Source organism: Phodopus roborovskii, unplaced genomic scaffold (assembly GCF_943737965.1).
Source record: "Phodopus roborovskii unplaced genomic scaffold, PHOROB, whole genome shotgun sequence".
Taxonomy (NCBI): domain Eukaryota; kingdom Metazoa; phylum Chordata; class Mammalia; order Rodentia; family Cricetidae; genus Phodopus; species Phodopus roborovskii.
Window position 1 is genome coordinate 34,608,137 of NW_026125052.1, and position 21,101 is coordinate 34,629,237.

Below are 21,101 nucleotides of genomic sequence, written 5' to 3' on the forward strand. Positions count from 1 at the left end.
CTCACTCATATACATAAATAAGTAAATCTTTTAAAAAAACAAACAAACAAAAAACAGAAAAGACCCATGACCTATTCCCACTTAAGTACTGTTTTTCATGCTATGTCCCGGTTGGCTTGGGATAAGATGGCCAGATCTCCTCCCCAGGTAAGTACTTCCTAGTACTCCAAAGACCACAGAGGAAGGATGTCAGGGCTATGGCTATGGAGGAAGTATCAGGCAGCCTTATCATGCAGCCTCTGGCATGCCTGTCTTAAATACAACCAGGCATTCAAGGGCCAGAGCCACAAGATGGCAACTTCAGGGAGGCCTGGTACCACTGCCCTGACTGGACAGACCCAGGAAACAGCCTCACTCAGAACTTGGTCAGCAGAACTTGGTTGTTCCCCTGTGATCTACTAGGGGGGACCAATAGGGGGCAGCAGAGGCCTCAGCACTCAGAGCATTGTCTTGTTCATGGTACAACCTGCTAGAACAAAGGAGTGATCCTCTACACGTGGAGACAAGGTGGTACAATGCAGACCCAGGCTCTTCTATTTAAGATCTCCTCATACCTTAATTAGCATCACATCTACTCATTCCCAGGGTCTAGGGACCTCCTCCACCCCCCTCTTCTTTATCATGCTGTGGGGCAGCTCAGTGGCCTGAGATGCCTGAGCTGTCTTGGACCACCACTGGAGGCGTATGGGCTATAGGAGTAATCTCAACATCAAGACCACCTGCCTCAGGAGGGTATGGCCACGTGCGGTGCTGCCTGAACAGAAGAGGGATGCCCCAGCTGCTCTTCCCAGGATGTTATAAGATGGCCAGATGAGTCTGGTTCTTGGGCGCATTCTTGGGACTCCATTTATGTCTGCTGGGGAGGGGGGGGGTCAGCCCTTCTTCTGGGGATGTGGCTTCAAGGTGCAACTGTAGCCCATGCCTGATCTAGTAGAAACTGGGCTGATGGAGCTGGAGTTGCCCCTGGGGCCCAGGCCTCCCCCGTGGCACTTTTGTTCCAAGTTCCTTGACTGTTGGCTGACGGGAGAAGAGCACACTGTGCCTCACTGGGCAGGGAATCCTGACTACTGGGGGGGAGGGCGGGCACAGAGGTGCGGAGACCCTCATTAGCAGGGACATGCTTGGACTTGTACTATTGAGGATAATGCTGGTGACAGACAGGGCCCAGCACAGCAAGACTGAATATAGGATGGTCCTCAGGTGTGGCCACTGGATCCCCACCTCCCCAACAAGTGCACGGAACTACCTACACTTCACCCATGAAACTTCTCAGGCTCCCAGCCATAACAACGGCTGCAGCCTTCTCCAAAGAGCCACCATTCCTGTTCCTATGCCCCTTCCTTTTTGTCTAGTCTATTCTAGAACTTACTACCTTCAGTGGGCTATGTGGGCTGGGCCAAGATATCTAGTTCCACTAACAGATGGGTGTTTCTTCCCTACACGGGGATCCCTCCAGAGGAATGAGGCCTGCCAGCCATGGCATACGCTCAGAGCTACCAGGTGAGAGTCTCTTTCCTTGATTTACTCACAGACGAGAAGATAAGAACATCAGCAAATCAAATTCAGGCTAATTCATAAGGCACTCTGTCCAGCAGCAATGGGCTGAAATGGGAGGGTGGGCACACACTCGGCCTGGCGTCCGAGTGCCTTCATTGGCGGGGCTGCGTCCCAACACTGGGGTGCTCCCAACAGGCTTCTACCCATGGTCCTCGGGGCCCAGCCTAGCTCGTTATGTGAGTACTGGGTCCTCGATGCCGTGGTCGGGGTTGCAGGTGAAAGCGATAGTGATGGCATAGCGGGTGCCCCACAGGACCTTCTCCACGCGGTGCAGGTTCTCAGAGCCCGAGGTGAAGAATGAGACTCGACCTGGGGGGACAGAGAAGACAGCTGACCTCCAGGCACGCTTGCAGGACGAACACAGCAACGAACACAACAGCCCTGGACAAGATGGAGACCCTGACCCCCCAACTACAATTACGAAAGCCAGAGGACTTACAGGACTGAACCAGCAGTGCTGGTTGCATCAGGGAGGGATAGGGACCCCCCCAGTCTTCATGGCTATGTCGACTTTCTATGGCAGGGAGACAGAGGCTCGCTATCGGCCTTCCAGGTCTAACAGGTGGAAATAAAAACTAATCACAGGGGCTGGAGAAAAAGGCGTTTTCTTTTTTCTTTTGGGTTTCTTTTTTTTTTTTTCTTTTTCTTTTTCTTTTTTTTTTTCAAGACAGGGTCCTGGAATTCACTCTATAGACGGGGCTGGCCTCCAACTCACAGAGATCCGCCTGCCTCTGCCTCCCGAGTTCTGGGATTAAAGGCATGTACCACGGACGCCCGGCATAAAAGGAGTTCTGAATTGGTTGAATTGTAATAAAAACCCAGAGTCAGATATAGAGGAAAATGCTGAGCGATCAGAGAGAAGGAGCAAACCACCACCACACTTTACCTCCTTAGTGTCTCAACAGACAAGAGAGCGAGTTCCTGTTTTCTCCCTGGTTATATCCTGTTTCCAGCCAGCTAGCTCACTTCCTGTCTGTATGGACCTCCAGACCTTTATGGTTAGCTAGTGGCAAGCTCCATTCTCTGATCTTCAGACAGGCTTTATTTGTACAAGCAAGATATCAGCACCGGCTGGAGAGAAGGCTCGGCAGTTCAGAGCACTGGCTGCTCTTCCAGAAAACCCTGGGTGTGATTACCAGCATCCACATGGCTGCTCACAGTTGGCTCTAACTTCAGCGCTGGGGAGTCTGATGCTTCTTGTGACTTCCACAGGCACTGCCCATGGTTTACAGACATACATGCAGACAAAACACCCATACATGTAAAATGGAAATAAGAATTTTAAAGAATCAATCATGGAGGATAGTAATGTTGTCCTAGCAACCCAGAAGCATGTCAAAATAGATGACCCATCTTGAGAGTCCTTCTAAACTTCTATTCTAGAAGAGTGTTTCTTTGTTTGAATATCTACCTGGCCTGCATATACTTTTACTTAAGTGCTTACTGATAAATTACTGATAAACGCTGCACTCAGCTTTGTGAACTTTTTTTATTTTTGAGACAGGGTCTCCCTGTGTAGCTCTGACTGTCCTGGAACTCACTCTGTAGACCAGCCTGGCCTCAAACTCAGGGATCCTGCCTGCCTCTATCCCTGTATCTGCCCCCCCCCTCTGCTTTTCTGCCTGTCTCTCTGTCTTTCTCCATCCTGCCTCTCTCTTCTCTTCTACCCTTCCTGTCCCCAGAGGCTGGTATACCTTCTCCCCTTCCTCCTTTCCCCAACCACTTCCCCCCAATAAAAAAACCCTCCAGCCAAGCTATGTCACATAGCGCCTTTCTCTCTCAAGCAGCTTTTAAAATCTGAATCTCTGTTTAGATTTCCAGTCTAGCTATATTCTATCCTGCTGTGGGCTAAAACAGATTGTTCATCAACCATTAAAAGCAACACATATTCACAGCATACAGAAGGGCATCCCACATTACCTGAGATGTACAAACAGGCAGCCTAACCTCAGTGCACAGGGGACCCTATGGAGGGGGTATCTGAGACAGTTGCCCCCCCTTCCTATCTGCCCTCTCTGCTCCTCCATGATGACAGACACACCCCTGTGTAGCAGCATTCGGTAAGAGAGGGGTTCCCACAGGCCCGGGCACTGCTGTGCATCTTACACATAGCTAGAGTGCAGAGGCCCAGGCATTCCTGTGTGTTTTAACACATAGCAGCAGCGGTACAGAGGGGAAAACAGTGGAGGGTAACGGCGGCTCCTGAGCTTGGGATGATAGGAAGCCGCATGGCAACATCAGGTTTAGAAGAGATTCACATTGGGATTAAAACAAAACAAAACAAAACAAAAAAGGACAAACGAATCAAAACTATAGCAAACTCCAAAACAGGAAAAATGCAGTCAAGTTGATGAAATAAAATTACTGAAACTCTTGAAAGTAGCAGGGGCGTAGGGGGGAGACATATAGGAGACATATACAAGAGATAGTGGTTGGCTTCTTGTGAGGAGCAGTAGGAACTGAATTTTCTTTTTAAAGTGGTATTTGCTTGGATGCCCCCATGCTTTTAATCCCATCACTTAGGAGGCAAGGACAGGCAGGTCTCTGTGAGTTCAAGGCCAGCCTGGTCCACATACCTAGTTCTAGGCTAGCCAGGGCTACATAATGAGACCTTATCTTTGTCTCTTTCATAGTTCTTGGCTATGTGATATCTGATGAGGGATGTCCTTCTGTACACTGTGAATATGTGTTGATTTTTATTGGGAGATGAATAAAGCTGCTTTGGCCTAAGGCAGGGAAGAATATAGCTAGGTGGGAAATCCAAGCAGAGATACAGAGGAAAAAGAAGTCAGAGTTGAGAGACCCCAGCAGCTGCCAAAAGAACATGATGCCAGAACACCTATGGTAAGCCATGGGCCATGTGGCAATACACAGATTAATAGAAATGGGTTAATTTGCTGGGTGTTGGTAGTGCATGTCTTTAATCCCAGCACTCAGGAGACAGAGGCAGGCAGATCTCTTGTGAGTATGAGGCCAGCCTGGTCTACTGGTCTAGAGAGCAAGTTCTCAAATCCAAAAACAAAAACAAAACAAACAAAACCCCAAACAAACAAAAGAAATGGGTTCATTTAAATGTAAAAGCTAGCCAGTAATAAACCTGAGCCATTGGCTGAACAATTATAATTAATATTAAGCCTCTGGGTGATTATTTTATAATTGGCCGTGGGACTGGCAGATGGGACAGAAAACTTCCAGCTACAGCTATCCTTTACCAAGATGCAGCAGTATAACAGGCATTCAGGGACTTGTTTTGCTAAGAAGCTCATATTCCACACTTGGACCCATGGGTAACTAAAAGCAGAACAAAAACCTGACATCTCTGTCTCCATTTTGTGTCTGTATCCTTTACTTTGTGTTAGACTCCTGCTTGGGTTTTGTAGGCATGATCATCACTGAAAACTATCTCCATCTGACCATCTGACCGTCTGATTAACCTAAACCTGCAATCACCTTTTATTGCTAGACTCTCCTAGGACAGACCATCCTCCAGATGAAGGTAATTAATTATCTGTGCAGGCGAGAAGGCCCTCTGCAGCAGAAGTAATGGCTGAAACAACTGCATAACACTCTGGAGAACCAGAATGGAGACAATGGGTAACTATACCTAAACTTGTCTATGGCTGCTTCATTATGAACACCTCTTACCCTCTGTTTAAACCAAAGCCTACGTTAACACCTCCAAGACGAACTTGAGGTCACTAGCCCCTTTACTTGATGGTTAAATCCCTTTACCCTGCTAAAAAAAAAAAAAAAACAAAGCAAACATTTCACTGGGGATGTAGCTCAGCTGGGAGAGAGCTTGCCTAGCATGCATAAAGTCCTAAGTTTGCTCCTGTGCACTGAATTAACTGGGAATGGTGGTGTACATCTGTAATCCTAGCACTTGAGAGGGAAACGTAGACAGGAGAATCAGTTCAAAGTCACCTTTGGCCATAGAGTGAATTCAAGGCTAGCCTGAGGTATTGTGAGATATCTGAGAGTCTATTTAAAAAAAAAAAAATAGGGTAGAGATAGCTCAGTAGTTAAGAGCACTTCCTGCTCTTGCAGAGGACCTAGGTGCAATCTCCAGCACCCACATGCCTGCTCACAACCATCTGTACCTCCAGGGGATCTGGTGTCCTCTTTGGGCATCTGTGAACACTGCAATCACACAGGGTATATACAATATCAAGGCTAACACACACATAAAATAAGAACGAATAAATCTTTAAAAAACACTTTAAGTGCCATGCATGGTAGCTCTTGTCTATAATTCCAGTACCCCTAATGATGGTAGTAATGCTGATACAGGCTAATGTGGGCCTCAGACTTCACTGGCTTTTAATGAACTCCACTTAACTCTGACAGTTCAAAAGACCATTTCTTTGAAATGACAGGTATGTGAAAGAGGCCTTGGAGTCACAAAATGGTAGGACCCTTACAATGGAATGAAAACATCAGCCCCAGAGCAGAGACAAGGACAGACTGACAAGGACAGACTGACAAGCACAACCAAGCATGATGAGTAAGAACACCCCAGTTCTCAGAGCAGGGGACTGTATGACACCCACTACCCCTGGGAAGCGCTGTCTGATGGCTACCCACTTCCTTAAAGCCGGGATGAACTTGGCAACTGAAAAACCAAATCACAAAGCGACCTAGGTTTCTAGAATCCTGCATGTAATCACAGTCCCTGAGTGACAGGTGACAGACACCAAAGCTTTGCTGGATTTCAGTCCATAAAGTGCTTGGGACCCCTAAAAGGCGATCCGTGAGCAACACAGCTCCTTCCCTAGGGAGGAAATGAACAGCTGACTGACCACACCTTAGCTCTTTCAGAGACAGGACTGATCATAGCTTCCGCTGACCTGGATTGTGGGCCCCACCACAGAGTCTAGCCAGCTGTATGGTTTACAGCAGGGTCCATGGCCATATGGAATAAGCCCAACCTCTAATGGCCAGAGCTCCACAGGTTGGAGGGGGTGTCAGCCATTTTCTATTTACCAACATCCAATAAAAACCCTGGCCACTAAGGCTCAGTGAGTACCTAGTCAGAAGGGCCCTGTGTGTGTGTTTCAGACTGCCAGAATGGCAGGAAACTTGCCCAGCTCACCAGGACCCTACCCTCAGCTCTTCCCTTGGAGAGCCATGATTCATAATTAATTTCATAATGAACTTCGGGTGCTGAGTTCTGAGCACCTGGCTGGGCAGTGGCCAAAACAGGTATGAGGAGAGGAACGATGTGCCCAGAGATGGCCAGAGGACCTGCCAGAAGCCCAGGAAGGGGCTCCATTGTCATGGATGTGGCCCATTGTTGTGATCCTAGGGAATTCATTATGAAATTAAATATTTGTTCTTTCTATAGTTTAAGTTTTACCATGGCTTTTAAAAGGAGGTACTGGGTATGCTTCTCACAGGGATGACACTGGTGGTGTGCTTAATTCCTCACCTTTTCCTTAGCAGGTGAAGCCGGAAGTTGACATAGTCCATTAGCTTTTACTGTCATCTAGGGAGCAGCCTGGTTCCTGACCACCAAACAGGCCTAGACAGGTCCCAGGGTCCCAAAACAGGTTCCTATTACCTCAGGAGAGACTCCCCGTTCCCCCCCCCAAAGCCCTAGCTGGTAAATAGTGATGATCTGTGGTGGTTCAAATGAGAACGGCCTCCATAGGATCATAGATTTTAATGCCTGGTCACAGGGAAGAGGCACTATTTCAAAGGATTAGGAGATGCGGCCTTTTGGGAGTAGCTGTGTCCTTGTTAGAGGAAGGGTGTCACTGAGGGTGGGCTTTGAGGTTTCAAGAGCCCGAGCCGGACCCAGTGTCTCTCCGTCCTGCTGCCTGAGGACCCAGAACTCTCAGATACTTCTCCAGCACCTTGTCTGCCCGCATGCTGCCATGTTACCTGCCATGATGACAATGGACTACACCTCTGAGACTGTAAGCAAGCCCCAATTAAATGCTTTCCTTTATAAAAGTTGCTGTGGTCATGGTGTCTCTTCATAGCAATGGGACAGTGACTATGACATGTCCCCACAGCTCCTAACTCCCGGGCTGCAGCCAGCTCTCGTGCCGGTCTGCAATGCCATACCCATCCTGTTCAGCCTCCATGGTGGTCACCCCTACCATGTGGAAAGCAGCGCTCTTCTCTGGACCCACCCTTCACTTATCCATTCTGTTCTTAGGCCCTGAACCCATCAATAGAGGCTCACATCACAGTGCATGAGTCCCTGAGTCCCAGCTACCTATAGGATATAGACATGGCCTGTACCATGCTTAATGCCAACCCAAGGAGAAGGAAGACAGTGCCTTTTAATTTTCCATCCTGCCTTTTGATTTCAAAGCCATTTTCAAAGGCTTGGAGATGCCACATCAGTTATGCACCAGCCCCTCTCTCCGGTAAGATAAGACCATGTAGAAATATTTAGATTAAAGGAATGGGTTAATATTTAAGACAGAGCTAGCCAATAAGTAATGCTAGTAGAGGCCAACAGCTTTATATCTAATATAGAGCCTCTGTGTGTTATTTGGGGCTGGAGCAGCTCTGGGACCAGGACAGTGGGAAAACCGCTCATAACAAGACGGCGCCCCGCAATGTGGCTTAAAAACTTTCACTTAAAACTTAACAAAAGTTTAAGAAAAGATTTTTAAAACAAAATAACAGAGACAAACAAGTCTTTTTGGTAGCAATATTTTTCTCAGTTGGACTCTGTTTTGCTAGAGACAAGCAGAGACTTGCATGGATCCTTTAAGGGAGTTTTGCTGACTCAGCATAAGCAGCAAAAGACTGCATGGCTTTTAAGAAGCACTGCTAACAATTCAATGGTGTGTATGTGCAGCTAAAGAGAGTAACTGGAAATGGTGGTACATGGCTTTAATTCCAGCACTCGGGAGACAGAGGCAAGCAGATCTCTGTGATTTCAAAGTAAAACTGGTATACAGAGTTAATTCCAGGACAGATAAAAGTTATACAAAGAAATCCTGTCTCAAAAATGAAAAAAATAAAATTAAAAGAAATAGAGTAATAAAAAATCCATGTAAAGATGGAAAGCACAAAAAGATTTTGTTTGCTGAGGAAATAGCAACAACTGTTAAAACAAATGCTGCTGGATTAATCCAATTTATATATTTTAAAAACGCGTTGACTCCAAAATTTAAGTCCAAGGACAGGTTACTGGGGAAAAGGATTTCTATTTTTGTTTCCACAGAGAATGAAAAGCTGTGGATTCCTTCCAGACTAACATGGTTTGATCAAGCAAGACCCCCTGAAACAGCATCCCAGATGATTCAACATTCAAAACAGTTGGGACAAGGCAGCCTTGCAAACCACTACAGCTAGCATTTCTGCATCTTCTTAGGATCCCCATGACAGCGCCCCCTACCAGCAGGAAGTAGTTTGGAAAGAACGATGTCCAAATTCCAAAATATTGTTTATAACTGTTTGTTTTCATTTAAATGAGGTTGGTTATAAATGGTTAATGAGCACAACCAATTCTTTTTAAAGGTAAAAAGGGGATTGTGGTATAGATATAAATACTTTGTTTTGGAATGGATTTTCATTTATTGATACAAATTTAAGGTCAATTTTGTGATACGTATATTTCTCCTCTTGTTTAGGTATTGTGTTTATATAGGTCATTTAAAAATGTAATGTATAATTTAGTACTGATTATAGATAATTGTCTATAATAATCAAAACTTATAGTTAAATTAATTAGGTTTATCAAGATACACAGAGATGTATTTGAGATGGATAGGCATTCTTCAAACCTTTCAAAGACCTTCAGAATATGGCATTTAAAATGGTTTAGGGTTTTTCTTGACAGTGAGGCATAACTGCTCCTGGCAATACCACCCGCATCAGAAAGGAAGATGGACATTGAAGAAACTTATTATGGAGTTTACTTCCAATATGGCAAGACTAGACATTTGGGCAAGAAACTGCTCTTGTCTGGACTGTTTGACTTTATGCTGTATAAACTGGACATGCAGGACCCACAGAAAAATGACTGCTGATGCAAGATGGACATTGCTACAGGGTTCCTGCTTCATGGAAGAGTCTGCCAGACAGTCTGCAGGACACAGAGAAAAGTGACTGACAAACTGCCAATACAAGTGGACAGTTTAAAGTTTCCTGCTTTACTGAGGAGTCTGCCAGACACACTATGGCCTATAGGCTGAAGATAGAACATTGAAGAAGAACTTCAGGTGACTGATCAGGTAGCAAGATGTCTCTGTCATTTCTAGAGTTTATATATTATCCTGCTGTGGTCTTTGAGGGAGTTGAAGACAGATAGGTATGGTTGTAGTTTTCCTTACTTAGGATTAAAGACAAGTTACATATAACACTTTAGACTCACAAAGATAGAATAGATGATGGAATATGTTCTTTAAATCTTGCTAAATGTTAATGGACTAAACATTATTAACTGTGGTTCTTATTTGATAACTGTTTTGTTATATATTTTGCTATGTTAAGGTTAAAACCCATCTTTTTATTTAGACAGAAAAGAGGAGATGATGGGAGATGTCATTCTATAAATATGTTTCTCTTATTGGTTAATGAATAAAGCACTGTTGGCCAATAGGAAGGCAAGATAGGCAGGACTAGGAGACAAGGAGGATTCGAGGAAGTAGTAGGGAGGAGTCAGCATGTAGGACGGAAAGAGAGCAGAACTCCGGGCCTTCTCTTTGGTAAGATAAGACCACGTGGAAATACTTAGATTGATAGAAATGGGTTAATATTTAAGACAGAGCTAGCTGATAAGAAACTAGTGACAGGCCAACAGCATTATATCAAATATAGCATCTCTGTGTGTTATTTGGGGCTGGTGGGGCACTGGGACCAGGCTGGTGAGAAATCCTGCTCGTAACACCCATTGGAGTAGGCATTCCACAAGTGTAATATTGCCTGGAATAAAGCCCACCTCGCCCATAGTGTGTATGTGTGTGTATACATGCTTATAAACATGCATAGATGTTATCAAGCTCATTTACATGTATCCCATACCCTAGGGCAACCCACCAGCCCGTGACCTACCGGCTCTGGGTTCCACTGTCTTGTTGGACCCTTCCTCCATAAACACAAAGCGCCCTCCACCAAAGTCCTCTGAGTAATCAGACAGGTAAAGCAGTGAAGTGTAATCAAAGGAGCCGTAGGTCACCTGTGGGGCGAAGCATGAGCGGGTTAGACTTCTCAATTCTTATGAGGAACTTATGAGGCTGTATTATTTCTTATGCTTTATGTGTCTGTGTATGCCGCGTGTGTTAAGGTGTCTAACGAGGACAGAAGAGGGTATCGGATTCTCTTGAGCTTGAGTTTATAGGCTGTTGTAAGCCATGCAGTGTGGATCCCCTCTACGGTGTCAGCGAGTGCTCTTCACCCTTGAGTCATCTCTCCAGCCCCAGAAATGAGGCTTTGGACCCAACTAAGCTCCAGCTAAGCTGCACGAAGGGGTGATGAGCACAGAACAGACACTGGTGCAAACTGGCTCCAACCCTGAGCATAGCAATGTAGTAAAAAGGCATGTCAACTGTGGTCAACCGTGGGATAGCCCCAAACTTTCTATAAACCTAGCCCCTGGCACCCACCATTCTATGGTCTCTTTGGGAATGTGGCATCTCTGGGAACCTTAGGAAAGGCTCAGACACCTGCCAGTATGTTACTAGCATGCTCCACTAGGTGCGGGAGCAAGCTTGCTCATGCTCATCTGTGCTTCAGGCCCTCACATTCCTGGAGCGCACACAGTGCATAACATCACCCTGGGGGCCATGATGTGGGTCTTGAGAAAGAGGTGGCAGCATTGACTGAGCAGGGCCATGGGCAGAGAGGAGCCTGCTGCATCACTCATTAGTGCTGGGCTCCAGTTCAGGTACAGTGAGTTGATGGACTCCCTGAGGCCTTGTAGCTTTCTCCATGGAACAAGGTGATACTAACCCCAGAATATGAAGGCTTGTACCCAGGATGCCCACAGAGTCGGGGCTGGGGGCAGGAGGACTGTCCCTTCTGTCCTGTTCAGTTCTACTGTGCCACTGGACAGACCAATCAGGAGTCAGTTGATCGTGGGAAAAGCTGCACCCCTGGTTCCTGTGCTGGTTCAGTGTAACTGGTCACTTCCTCCCACCCTCCCGCTCTTGCATACACCCCTACAAGAGTTCCCACACCAGTTCTTACCCACACTTTGCTCTGGAGAGCCCAAATTAAGATAGGTATAGCTAGAACAGAGCAATTGAATATAGGAAAACTTCAGCAGAATTTATACTTAACAATGTCTCAGAAAATTGGTTTTACATCAAAGTGACGTGAGCATGGAAAACCCTGCTACCACAACACAAAACATAAAATAGAACTACATTAAACAGGAGACACAGAGTAAGCTGGGCATGGCCATGCATGCCTGTATCAAGAGTTTAAAGTCATCCTCGATTACATAGCAAATCTGAGGTCAGCCTCACACACACGAAGGGGAGTTTAGGGAGAAGGTTCAGGGGCAACAACATTTGCCTATATGAGGGTCTGATTTTGAATCCCTAGAGCTCACATAAAATGTTGGGCACAGCTGTGCATACATCTGAAACCACAGCGCTGTTGGGGGTGGGAATAAGAGGACTTCTGGGGCTTGCTGACTGCCGGCCTCGCTCTGGCTTCAGCGAGAGACCCCGTCTCAAAGGAATAAAGTGGAGAGTGATAGAACAGGACACACAATATCCACCTTTGCCCTTCACACATGAGTGTACACTGCACACACACACACACACACACACACAGTATGAAATCTACTGACTTTTAGGAGAATGGTCACTGAAGCAGGATCAATCATGGACAGTTGATAGACTACTCCTACCATATGCATTGAGACAGCACTGCAAGAAATGCAAGGCTTTGAAATCAGACAAAATTAGTTTGTTACATACTTTGTTACTTACATAATCCACAGAACTAGAATCATCAAAGTCATTTGTTGTTGGTGCAGTTGTGGAAAACCAAGACTGGGAGCTGACAAGATGGTTTGGTAAATGAAGGCATTTTCTACCAAGCCTGATACTAGAACCAACATGGTAGAAACAAAGAACTAATTCCTGCACATTGTTGTCTGACCTACACATGCATGCACGCGCGCACACACACACACACACACACACACACACACACACACACACACAGGACAGAAGCACACATACACCAAATAAATAAAACTTTAAACAAAAAATAAAACTGGGAGATGGAGAGATAGCGACAGAAACCTCTGTCCACAGCCACCACCTGCCCTTCTGCTCCCAGTAGCATGAATTGTGGGAGCCAAAGACTGGACACAAATGTTTGGTGACTGTGAATTAAATGTGACACAGTCAGAAGTAGAATATTCTTTACTGTTAAATGTATTGTGTATTAACCCAAATGTGACTGACTGCTGCTAGTAAGAAGGGAGCTGGGAAGCACAGTAGTTAAGACACTTCAGGGCCAGTGAGATGGTCAGTGGGTAAATGTGAGCCACTGACGTGAAAGCCTGGTGATTGGGCTCAATTCCCTGAGCCTATGAGAAGGTGGAAGAAGAAAATCAATTTCACAAAGTTGTCCTCTGACCCCCACACATACATGCCATGGATATGCGCACACACACACACACATGCACGCACAATAATGATAATAAATGTTTTTAAAACGTTGTTTAAATGATATTTCAGTATCTGAATACCTAATTTCATTAAAAACCAATGAAAAGGATAAGATGACTCTCTGGGTAAAGTTTGAGTAGTTCAACCCCTGGAACTTGTATAAAGACGGAAGGAAAGAACCAGCTCTACAAAACTGTCTTCTGGATTCTGCACATTCACCATGATAGGCCAAGCCAGATAATAATGAATTAAATTACGTTTAAAAAGAGAGAGGAGAGCACCACAGATGTAGACATGCTGATGTCAAGGTTCTGTGAATAAGATCACTGGCTTCAAAATCAAATTCCCCATCAATTGCTTAACAGAAAAGGAAACAACTTAAGAAAATGTGATTCTCTATAAATGACAAAACATGGTATTTTATGCATTTGTTTTTTTGTTTTGTTTTGTTTTTGTATAAAAGTAGTTGGAGATGTCAGGTGGTAGTGGCACAGGCCTTTATCTCAGCCCTCAGGAGGTAAAGGTAGGTAAATCTCTGCATTCAAGCTCAGCCTGGTCTATAAAGCAAGTTCCAGGCTACATAGAGAATCCCTGTCTTAAAAAACAAAACAAAACAAACAAACAAACAAAGAAGGTAGGTAGTTAGAGAATGAATTCTAAAATCTGGCCATGGCCATTGGGTTGATTTGGGCAAGTGAAGGGTTTCTCGGGAAGATGTTCTTGTCTTGAGTTCTTTTCACTTTTGAACCTTGTAAGATACATTACCTTTTAAAATGAAGCACGGTGCTCTGTGGAACACTGTGGTACTCACTCAAATTTCCAAATAGTTCTGTTTCACTGAAGCATTTCCCCCCCAGTACAGTGACTCATTATGTGGCTCTGACTGTCCTGGAACCCACTCTATACCAGGCTGGCCAAAGCAAACATCTAGTTAGGAAACGCAAGCCTCAGATGCTGCTCTGGTTCCTGGACAGAAAGGTAGAATTTAGTCATGGGCCACCGGGCTCCTGGAAGACTTTTAAGACAGGCAGTAACCACGATCTTCCAGGCAGAGACAGAACTGAGGGAAGGCAGGTGTGCTGGTGCCACCCTGTGATGTCACTCCAGAGGTGGAGGGCGCCCCACTGAGGGAAGGCAGGCATGCTGGTGTTAGTCTCAGCTGTGCAGCAAGCTTACGGCTGGCTGGACTACGCAATTGCAAAACAAATGGAATTCTTCAGTTTGGAAAGCACATTGGATTAGATCTCAGCTGATGGGAGAGGGAGGTTTGTATAAGCCTTGGATGGGAACAGAGCAGCCCTGGAGAACAGAGAACTGGGTGTTAGGAGTAAGGTATGACATCTCCCATCAACTGGGGAATGGAGCCTTGGGACATAGCTAAAGCTCTGGTGTTCTGTCACCAAGTCCCATGAAAGGAAGAGAAAAGACAGTGTGGCAAAGCCTGTTTAAAGAAATAATGGCCCCAAACTCTCCAAGTACAGTAACTAAGCTCACACTCTACCACCAAGCAGTAACCTAGCACCAGAAAACCATCTTAAAGCTTTCCCAAGTGTTCAGAACTGCACGTAGAGGAGTCTGAGAGGTAGCTCAGTGGGTAAGTGCTCTTGCTGCTCTTGTTGAGGACCTGAGTTTGGTTTCCACAGCACTCACATCCAGCAGCTTACACTTGGAGTAGCTATAGTTCTAGGGGATCTGAAGTCCTCTTCCAGCCTCCAAGACACCTGCAACCTTTCATGTATACATACCTACATGCACTCACACATATACACAATTAAAAAGAATAATTAAAAACTGCACATAGGGCTGGACAGATGGCTCAGCAGTTAAGAGTGCTGGCTACTCTTCCAGAGGACCCAAGTTTGGCTCCCAGAAACCACATGGCAGCTCATAACCATCTATAACCCCAGTTCCAGGGGGATCTCATGCCTTTTTCTGTCCTTCATGGGCATCAGGCATGTAAGTGGTACATACATACTCATGCAAGGAAAACACTCATACACATAAACAACAGCAAAACCCCTACAAAAAACAAAAATGCACTAGAGAAACATCATTGAGAGACTGGGATATAGCTCAGGGAACAGAGCTTTCCTAGAATACTTTAGGTCCTGGATTCCATCCAAAGCACCAAAGAATAAAAGAAAAAGTTGGCCATGTGTGGTGATGCATATCTTTAGTTGTAGCACTTGGGAGGCAGAAGCAGGAAGAACTCTATGAGTTCATGACCAATCTGGTTTAGTGAGTTCCAGGCTAGTCAAGGATATACAATGAGACCCTGTCTTAGAGAGAGAGAGAAAGAAAGAGAGAGAGAGACAGAGACAGAGAGAGACAGAGAGAGCTGGGTGGTGGTGCATGCCTTTAATTCCAGCACTCAGGAGGCAGAGACAGGCAGAGCTCTGTGAGTTACAGGCCAGCCTGGTCAAAAAGCTGAGTTTCAGGACAGTCAGAGCTGTTACACAAAGAAACCCTGTCTCAAAAAAGGGAGAGAAAGACCGTGTGCATGCTTTCTTGGGCTAGTTATGTTAGTTCAGGGGCTGGGTCAGTTGCAGATGGGAAAACTGTCACGGGAGGGTGTTACAAGTAGAGAAGGTCATGTTGGACAGAGAGCAAACTGTGTCACAGTAGCCATGACCATCCCCAGGCTGGAATAACAAGCCAGGAGAGAGAGGAATGATTTTTGCAGCTAAGCTTCTAAAAGGACAGACTTCACTCAGGGTCAGAAATCTCCTCAGTTTGTCAGCTCCATGCTGGTGCCTGCAGATCGACACTTACTCAAGAGCCCCTTGGTCCATATTTTATGAAATAAGAACTGTGTCCAAGCTCCTACAAGAAGCAAACCAGGGACCTCCTCATGTAGACGTGATTTGGGGAGACAGCATGGGGTCCTGGAAAGTTCTGGGCTCTGACCATTGCTGCTGGGCTTACATAAAGGCACCAAGACAGAATTCCAGCATATCCTCAGATGCCTGAAGCCATTTCTGAGGAGCTACTTGGGGGATCCTCAGAACATACTGCAGATGGCAGGTTCTACATGGAAGTTTCCAGTGCCTGCCACACACAGAGCTGTTTCCAAGTAATGTCAGCAAGAACAATCACAAAACTACATCCAGTTAATAAATGTGACCAGTGAGATGTGCCACAAACACAGCAATGTGTGACGTGCACGGAATCTCAATCACATTAGAACACTTTCCAGCCTGATGAATCATTCAATTAGCAAGTCTGGGGTAGGAGATAAGAATAATGAGACTACAAGAATCAGCTGCAGGCATTAAGCCATTACCACCCTCCCACGCCATCCTCGATTCCTCACTGCCTGCATCCTGAGTTGAAGGACAGAATCAAGTGAAGGGTCAGCCCTGATGTCACTGTGAGCACAGGACCCTGATGAAGAACACAAGGCCAGTACCTCCTGAGCAAGTCCAGACCTTGCTCTCCCCCGATGCTTCTGTGCCCTGACCAGTCACCATGACAATGGTCATCTCCTAAGAGGGATGGAAATCCGGCTGTGAGCAGCAGGTCAGTGAGGCATGGAGAAATATTCCCTAAACTCAACAGGACACAATGCAGTCTGTGGGTGTCAGTCTCTGTTGGTGGATCTGGCTTGACCTCATGAGCTGGGTGCTCCCTAATCAAGCATCACCCCCCCTATGCTAAACCAAAGTAACATGAACCCTGCAAGCCAACAGGGCACTGACTCTGGTAGCTTCAGCAGTGAAACTCAAGTTAAAGAAAGCAAAGATGAGCCGGGTAGGGGTGCTGCATGCCTTTGGTCCCAGCACTCGGGAAGCAGAGCACTGTGAGTTCAAGGTCAGCCTGGTCTACAGAACAAGTTCAAGGACAGCCAAGGCTACTCAGAGAAACCTTGTCCCGGAAAAGCAAAGATGAACCAACCACAACAAACATCAAAACACCCAGGGAAAAGGGAGCAGCAGCAGCAACCGTGGTAGCATGCAGGACCCCTGCCCTGTTCTGACTCCTTAAAAACCAGCCTACCATCATATACTGTAAAGGACCCTCCTAAACCCATGCTCAGAAGAAAAGATGGCAGCAGATTATGGCACAGGAGTGGTGGGTGGCCTTCCGCTTTCTCATAGCATCTTGGCAGCCACCTGGCACTATGTCAGGCGAACTGCATGCTGGTTAGGAGTCCTTGCCTGCTGTCCACAGTACAGGGGAAGGGTCCTTCATAGAGAAGATTAATGTCAGTGACTGGGTATATCTGACCTACAGGGGCTGCGAGACCTCAGCAGGGCTGCACTAACCAAGGCAGATAACTAGTTAGGAAATAGAGAGATGTGGGAAGTGAAAGGGATCCTCACTCTCTTTGCTCTGATTCCCATTTCTCACTGGCTGATACCCCAGGAATTTTTACAATACTAACCAAGCCACCTGCAAAATAATGGTACCCACTTCCTGAGAGACATCATACGTTATGATTATTAAAGTGGCCGATGAAGTATGCCCTATGGGGTATGCCTACATGTGACTTACACAGTAAGAAGGACCTCTTTAATGAATGGAGTTATTTGCCTTTGTGTTACTTTGAGACAGTATCGTGTAGGCCAGACTGGACTCAAACTCTCTATGTAGCGGAAGGTGATCTTGAATTCCTGGTACTCCTCCTATACTATGCTTCCGCCTCCCAAGTGCTGGGGCTACAGGTGCAAGCCACCTTGTCCAGTTTATGTGATGCTGGGGCTTGAACCCTGGGCCTCACGCAGGCCAGGAAAGTACTCCATCAACTGGGCCACATCCCCTGCATGAAAACTTTGTCTTTAGTAGTACTCCCTTCTCCAGCAGCAAGCCTGCCCAGTGTACCTAAAAAAGACTCCACTTCAAGGACAAAATTCTGTGGATAAGAAAAAGTATGCCAAGCCTGGTAGCTGTGGCACATGCTTTGGGGATGTCTGAGTTCAAGGCCAGCCTGGTCTACAGAGTGAGTTCCAGAACAGCCAGGGCTACACAGAGAAACCCAGCCTTGAAAAAAAAGAAAGAAAAGAAAAGAAGAAAGAAAAAGTATGCCGGCACAAACTTTCCCTGATAACTAAACCTGGCTACAGACCAAACAGCTTCAAAGCTTCCAAATCATATTCATGGAGACCGCTGGGGCTCCTCAGTACCGTCCTTTCCTAACGCCAACCCTCCTCAAGTGTCCTCAGCCTTCATCAATAAACATTCTAGCTTTGCTCCCTGACTCATCCTGAATTCTCTTCTGCGGCAGAGGTCAAGGACACAAGTGATACGCCAGGGCTTCCCTGCTGCTGGTGACAAGGCCTTAAGGCGGAGACAAAGAAAAAAAAAAGGAGGGGGGGAAAAACTATGAGAGAAGGACATCCTGTGGGGATACAGAGACCCGGGCCAGAGAAGTAACGAAAGGGACAGTTCAATCAGAAAGGTTGTATGAGAATTTGGGAACAAGATTAGGACAAAGGATACCACAAGGGCCCATGCCGCTCCCCAGCAGCCACCACACCTCCTGTTCCAGCCCTGACAACCAGGAAACAAAGTCTAATTCCTCAGTTGCATGAACCGATTTAGAATGTGCTCTAGAACCCCAGGAAGGAGAGGTCTAAAATAGTGCAGAGAGATGTTGCAGAGCAGATGCCTACAATTCTAGTCACAGACAAGAGAAAGAACCCGCTTACCAAATGCTCACCTTGTCCACGTGTGCATGCCAGTACTCATCGTGAGCCGTCTGGGCTTCCGTGCTATTTATTCGGGAGAAGAATGTGGGCTTTGTCAGATATAACAAGGACGCACTGATGCCAAAAGCTTTGGCAATGGTGAGCTGGACCTTCTGCCTCACGTCCCTGCAGAGGACGCAATGGATCAGTCTGACAATTTGGGAAGTTCTAATTACTTCAAATGTTTTATAATGGCGCAACTGAGCCAGATATTCTTTTCACTTTTCCTCCTAACTGCAAATCTCCACTTAACTACTAAACCAGACAGAATATAGCAGACCTTTGGATAAAATCAGTAATTAGTGTTTTCCATCTTTAATTCACTTTTATACCATCTGCAGGTGGCAATGTCTGCAAGGAGCATTCCTGTGGTTGGCAACAATTTTCATGTTTGCTGTTGCAATAGTCACCTTGACTGTCACCAGGAAACACAAGTTTCATGTTCCGCTGTGCTGGCTCTTGGTTGTCCAGAAGTCCACAGTTGTCCAGGTTCTATGTGTGGAGGGAAGGCCTTGTAGAAAGTGCTCTCTCTGTTCTCTGTAGCTCAAGGAGGTCTGTCCATGATGCTCAAGAGCAAACTGCTCAGTTTTGTTTTCCTGTTACATTAGGTATCCTGTTGTTTTGTTTGGGATGGTGTTAATTCTTTTGTTTTGTTTGGTTTGGTTTAGTTTGGGTATTTTGAGACATTGTTTCACTGTGCAACCCTGGCTGTCCTGGAACTTACTCTGCAGACCAGGCTGGCCTTGAACTCAGAGATCTGCCTGTTGCTGCCTCCTGAGTGCTGGGATTAAAGGTATGCACCACCACTACTCAGCATTATTATTAATATTATTTTTATATCTTATAAATTGTGTGACCTACAATGTTAGGTCACTTTCTATTTAAGCCAGTGTGTGCATACTAGGAACAAAAATTAGGAACAGAACTAGTGAGGGCTAGGAGCACAACTGGTCAGCTGGAGAGAGTCATGGGCCATGTCCCAAGTCTTGAGAGTATCCCAGAATGGATCTGTGTGCAAGGTGGGACCCTCAAAAGTTACTGCAAAGCTCCTGATGGCTCCATTCCATCTGCAACAGTGCTGTGTATAATTGACAAGCCACTGTTGCCACTGCCAGGTATGCAGAGTTAGTCAAGCCCTTCACGTGCTCTCTGGACCAGAACCGAGGCTTTGTTCTGCAGCTGTTTCCTGGGATCATAATGAAGGTGAAATATTAGCTATGTTTCCAGGCAACATGGCTGATGATGAGATGATTTTTTTTCGTCATCAAGAGATGAGTGGGCATAGGGCTACAAAGGGCAAGCAGGAACTTGGTGCTCTGATGGCATATTCAGTGTCTTGGCCGGTTCAACACAATCTGGTTCAACACACACATGCTCACACGTGATTACAGGTAAAGCCTGTACCAGTGCGCTTTCTGGTGAGTGATGTCATAGTGCAGTTAGGCAACATTAGTGACAGGCCTAAATAGATAGTGTATATAATCTCCCTGGACTACTTCCTATGCTATAATACTTACCTTTTTAAAATAATTTTATTTGCTTTTATTTCATGTGCATCATTGTTTTGTCTGCATGTCTGTCTGTGTGAGGGTGTCAGATCTTCTGGAACCAGGAGTTACAGTCATGAGCGTCCATGTGGGTTCTGAGACTTGAACCTGGATGGTGCTATAGAACGATCTTTGTACACTGTCAATATTTATTATGCTTATTGGCTAATAAAGAGCTGACTGGCCTATAGCTGGGCAGGAGAGATTGGGTGGGCGAGTCAGACCAGGAGAATTCTGGGAAGGGAAGAGTCGGAGGAGTCCGCCAGGAGATGAAAAGTAAGACATGCTGGAGGACAGGTAAAAGCGACGAGTCATGTGGCAACACATAGATGAATAGAAATGGGTTAATTTAAGTTGTAAGTAATAAGCATGAGCTATCACCAAGCATTTATAATTAATACTGAGTTTCTGTGTCGGAGACTGGTGGAAAGAAAAGTCCATCTACAGCGTCTTCTGGAAGAGTAACCAGTGCTCTTAACTGCTGAGCCATCTCTCCAGCCCCCTGTAATACACATCTTTTTTTTTTTTCTTGGAGACAGGGCTTCTATGTGGCTTTGGAGCCTGTCCTGGAACTAGCTCTTGTAGACCAGTCTGGTCTCAAATTCACAGACATCCACCTGCCTCTGCCTCTCGAGTGCTGAGATTAAAGGCATGCACCACCACTGTCCAGCTTGTAATACACATCTTAATAACCTTTAAATAAAAGCTTTAATTGA

General features: G+C 45.8%; 1 protein-coding gene across 2 annotated transcripts in view; it reads right to left on the minus strand.

The window, feature by feature from the left end:
* Window positions 1-1,506: 1,506 nt before the first annotated feature.
* Ogfod3 (2-oxoglutarate and iron dependent oxygenase domain containing 3) overlaps window positions 1,507-21,101 on the minus strand; it is a 28,647-nt gene continuing 9,052 nt past the window's right edge. The window contains exons 7-9 of one of the 2 annotated variants that reach the window (XM_051182537.1): window positions 18,811-18,964; window positions 10,576-10,699; window positions 1,701-1,866 (exon numbers count right to left, since the gene is read on the minus strand). In XM_051182537.1, the coding sequence (XP_051038494.1) occupies window positions 1,730-1,866; window positions 10,576-10,699; window positions 18,811-18,964 (415 nt within the window). In that variant the 3' untranslated portion in view covers window positions 1,701-1,729. Of the gene's footprint in view, window positions 1,867-10,575; window positions 10,700-18,810; window positions 18,965-21,101 lie in introns of both variants that reach the window. The other variant, XM_051182529.1, reaches the window with a different exon arrangement.